This window comes from Toxorhynchites rutilus, chromosome 2, assembly GCF_029784135.1.
Source record: "Toxorhynchites rutilus septentrionalis strain SRP chromosome 2, ASM2978413v1, whole genome shotgun sequence".
Classification (NCBI taxonomy): domain Eukaryota; kingdom Metazoa; phylum Arthropoda; class Insecta; order Diptera; family Culicidae; genus Toxorhynchites; species Toxorhynchites rutilus.
The window spans coordinates 341,019,492-341,024,163 of NC_073745.1; the positions used below are offsets into that span (position 1 = coordinate 341,019,492).

The 4,672-nt window shown below is 44.2% G+C and overlaps 1 protein-coding gene across 1 annotated transcript; it reads right to left on the reverse strand.

Annotated features, from left to right (window-relative positions):
- Window positions 1-1,685: 1,685 nt before the first annotated feature.
- Window positions 1,686-2,807, reverse strand: LOC129767146 (uncharacterized). Its single transcript, XM_055767768.1, has one exon. The coding sequence runs from the start codon at window positions 2,805-2,807 to the stop codon at window positions 1,686-1,688; it is 1,122 nt and encodes a 373-aa protein (XP_055623743.1).
- Between the last annotated feature and the right edge of the window lie 1,865 nt (window positions 2,808-4,672).

The window sequence follows — 4,672 nt, forward strand, 5'->3', positions numbered from 1 at the left end:
CGAATGATATCGTGGAAAACGGAGAATCTTATCAGCATACGCATCTCGCATCCTCGCAAGATGACATTTTAATTAAAATCTGATGGATTCAATCTCATCCCGTGTGCAACCAATTTTCTCACCACAGCCAAAACTCTCGAACACAGCCACCGATAGCGAAGTAACAAAAAAAAATATCATCAGATCATCTTCCCAGTAATCCGTTTCATCCCGTCCTATCACTCTCCGGCACTTGCATGACAGAGACAGAGACAGACAGAGAGAGGGATGAAATTAATTCCAGGGCAAATAACGAGTTTCAATCTCAGCCGCACTAAGATGGAACATCTGTCTTATGACTTACTGAGATAACATATCTCTGCCTGCGATGAGAAAACTTTTCCCTTCGCCCATCGGCTTTTCTTCACTACTTTTTTTTTCTTATCCCTCCTCCCAATCGGCATTGGGATTGGATTACTGTTTGAATTTTCAGATGGTTAATTAATTTTGTTTGGCCGCACTTACGGAGACATATGCCGCCGGAAGCAGTGGCATCGGACGGCATGTGGCATTAATTGGATACTCGGGTATCTTACTGCAGATTGCTAATTTCCGACGAAATTGGGCGGAAACTAGCGATAATTATAATTCGTTGCGACTAATGATCAAAGCCCCGGCAGCGCGGGAAACTGATAGTGTCACCCACCCCGAATGCGACTGATCTAATCGAATTGACGAGTGTTTCCTCCGCAATCGGATTCCGAGAATCTCCTGAAAAGGTGGGCGAAGGAATGACGATAAGAATGAGACATGGATGGGGATTAGATTGCAGTGTGTGGGAGGAAAGGGAGGGGGCTTCCAGCTCCATTCGAATCGCGCACTGATAAAGAGGAAAATAATTAACCTGTCGTTTTGTGGGTCACTTCATTCTGTGGATGGATTATGCGGGATGGAAAAACAATGGCTTGTGAATTGCCGATGAAATTGGTGGACATAATTATCTTAATGATGCTGGATTGCCATTCAAAGTCGATTATCTGTGTGGGCACTGTATTGTGTGAAGTTTTTAGTTTTCTAGTTGAGTATTGATTTATTGAAATATGCCAACATCAATTGATATATCTTATCTCATACAACTATGCAATGCAAGATCGATCTTTAATGAAACTCATTCGTACTACAATACATTGCGGTATACGACTATCAGACGCTATGCATCATGATAACACATTCCCTCATCACTACACACTAACCACTAACCATTCTTATCATATATTGCCACATTTCCATGTTTGCAAGGAATGATTTTTACTAGCGGTTTATAGATAAGATCGACAAAATCTATGAACCAAGGTGATTTGCAGTCGTTGAATTTTCTCAATGCACACTGTCGAGCCTCATTTATTTCTGTTGCTTCTGTCCAAAATTAGATAGTCCCATGATGAGCGTGGCCTTCGAAAGAGCATTCCTTTGACAACTCTCTGTATAAGAGGTTATGTTTTTCAAATATTGATTCGCGTTCTGCGCATCAACTGTGGAATATCGATCTTTAGTTGTTGTTGTTGTTTAAGTGGCTTTAAAAAATATTCTTAATCGCCACTGCTCAAATTAATTACATTTAGCAATTATATTTTAATAATATTTGTTTTCTTCCGACTTTTGATGCTGTTTTCTGTTTCTTTTTTTGTTTTTGTTTTACTTTTCATCTAAATTTTATCAATTAATGTCATTTCTCTTAGGAAATTTAACACTTTCTCTTCTGCTTTCCGATCGGGAGCAAGTATTTCTTCCACCGTACCACATATTCCGTATCGACTCCACGCATGGGTCAATCCAAGGCAGTCTGCCAGAAGATGCTTCACCGACATCCTCTCACCACAGAATATGCACGGATTTGCCTCCCTTTCTTCCAACAGATGTCCATGAGTCAAATATGTGTGACCAATACGTAGCCTGGTCAATATTCTTTGTTCTTGCGGTTTTCCATAGCCCGTCCAGGGCATTGTTGTTGATTTGATTTCTCTTAAAAATTTGTCACTTCTTCTCCATGAGCTCTCCCATGCCTGGCGAATTCGGTGCCTCACCATCCGGTCGACATCCTCTCTTGGGACCGGAATGCATGTCGTGGGGTGTGATTTCTTCTTTCCTTTTGCTGCCAACTCGTCCGCCTTCTCATTGCCAGGAATCCCAGAATATCCAGGAACCCAACAAATCGCTACGTTGACCTGGTGCCAAAATTCCTCCGCGCGTTGGATCCATGGGTGACAACTTCCATGTTCCAATGCTCTCATGCTACTCGCCGAATCAGTGAAAATAACCGTTGGTTCAATCGGATCTACCGTTCTTTGTAGCGCCTTCCAGATCGCAAACGCTTCGGCTGAGAAAGCCGAGCATCCATCCGGTAGACGATATGTTTCACTCTTCTTTTTACTCCAGTAAGCACAACCGGCTTCATTCTTGTCTACCGATCCATCCGTGTAAATTTTCCTGTTCCTGTAGACTTCGTCGATGTGAGCAAGAAATACCTGTGATGCCACAGACGAGCTCGATCCGGCGGGAATCTTCTTCTCCAAACTCCAATCCAAGCACGGCCTGGGGGTAAACCACTCCCGGGAGCCAGCACGAAGCTTCCTTGAAATCGGTGGTAGATCATATCCCGTTAACTTCTTGTATTGAATCATAGCCCTCCTAATTGTCGGGTAGGATTCACGGGAGATTGATCCTACCGCCAGACGGTTGGCACAATTGATTAACGCCAAAGCTGCGGCAAATTCCATAGGCAACTGTCCGGATTCCGCCATCAGAGATGGAATAGGACTTGTTCTCATGGCTCCCGTGCAGTTCCGGATCGCCTCATTATATGTCGGCTCTACTTCTTGATGGCCTTTTTTCCACCTCTGCTGTACATGCCAATGCCGTAGAATATCTTCGGGACAAACCATCCGTTCACGATATTTAATAAAGTCTTTCTGTTTGCGTTTCCACGTGGACCGCCGATTTATTTCAGTACATTCAGACGACTCTTGGTGCTCCGTTTCGCTTTCTGTACATGGGGGATGAAAGACAGTTTATTATCAATCACCACCCCAGCAGTCTCGCTGATCTCGAAGGTTTGATTATCTTCATTTCAATTGACAGCCCAGGAATTTTACTATGGCGTTTTCCTTCACATAAATGGAGTAGCTGGCATTTATCGGACGCAATCTTGAACCCTGACTCAGAGGTCCATTGGAGGACAGCATCGACAGATCTTTGAAGCTTTCTTCTAATCGTTTTGGCCATTCTTCCAGTAACGATAATAACGATATCATCTGCATATAAAAGAGTTTTCACTCCCTTTGGCATGTGAGTGAAGATCGGTTGCATCGCCACTAGGAACAACGTTACCGACCATACAGCTCCCTGCGGTACACCACTCGCCCAGTTACGTGACGACGACTGTTTTTCTTCCACTGCCACTCGGAAGCACCTGCCCTCTAGGAAACTTTGTAGAAATTTGACCATTCTTCCGGATACCCTCCATTTCCGCAGGATGTGGATTATCGGTTCTCTCCATACCTTGTCGTAGGCCTTCGAAAGGTCAGGGCACAGTCTACGTGCTTCCTGTCTTCCATTGCATCGCTTCGTTCCATCGTAGCTAGGTGAAGCTCGGTTCCCTTGCCGGCACGAAACGTAAACTGCTCCGCGCTCAGGTAACGACGACCCTCGAGGTATGTGATAGATCGACTATTCACCATATGTTCGAGCAATTTTCCCAAACAACTGAGCAGCGTTATTGGACGATAATCCTCTTCGCAACTTCCATTCTTTCCCTGCTTCAGTAAAGGGATAACGACGCCCTCCTTCCACGTCTTGGGAATACATCCCTTGATCCACACCTCGTTGAAAGCATCCAGTAATATAAGCTGCGCCACGATAGGCAAATGTTTTACCATTTAATAACTCACGTTGTCGCATCCCGTCGATTTACCCTTCGCCCATCGAAGGGCAAACTGGAATTCTTCATAACTAAATACTGCTTCCGTTCGCTCCATTTCACTGACGATTTCTTCTTCTTCCAAGTTTTCAAACACTCCGTCGTATTCCGGACTGTCTGCCGATACTTTCTCGAAGTTGTCAGCCAGCTTCTCCGCTACCACTTCTGGATCGTCGTTCCACTCGCCGCCAAGATTAAGAACAATACTTTTCTTCTTATAATTTCCTTTCAGTTTATTAACTTTGGCCCACACCTCACGGGAGGACGATTCCGGTGAAATAGCTTTCGTAAATTTTTCCCAACTTTCGTCTTTTGCCTTCTTAATATTTTTTTCAACACACTTCTTACTTTTTTAAATTCGTCTAACACTGCTTGTCTTTGTTCATTCTAATTGTCCAATCTTTTCAGTTTTCTCAACAGTTTTCTTCTTCTTTTAACACAACACTTCACCTCCTCGTTCCACCAATGAACCGCCTTGCAGCCTATCCATTCACTTGTTCTTGGGATACTCGCCTCCACCGCAGTCGTAATATGTTCAGTGATTTCCACCACAGTGTAGCTCCGATCGTGAACCAACAGCTCGCTGGCTACCTTAGCGAATGTCGTCCAATTAGCTTGGTCAAACTTCCAACCACGTCTTCATTTCGGTTTTCTGGCCACTCCTAGCATCGGTAACAAGATTGGAAAATGGTCGCTTCCGTGTGTATCATCGTCCCC

Coding starts and splice junctions, on each gene's coding strand:
- LOC129767146 (XM_055767768.1), bottom strand. CDS start 2,807: ATGAGAACAAGTCCTATTCCATCTCTGATGGCGGAATCCGGACAGTTG.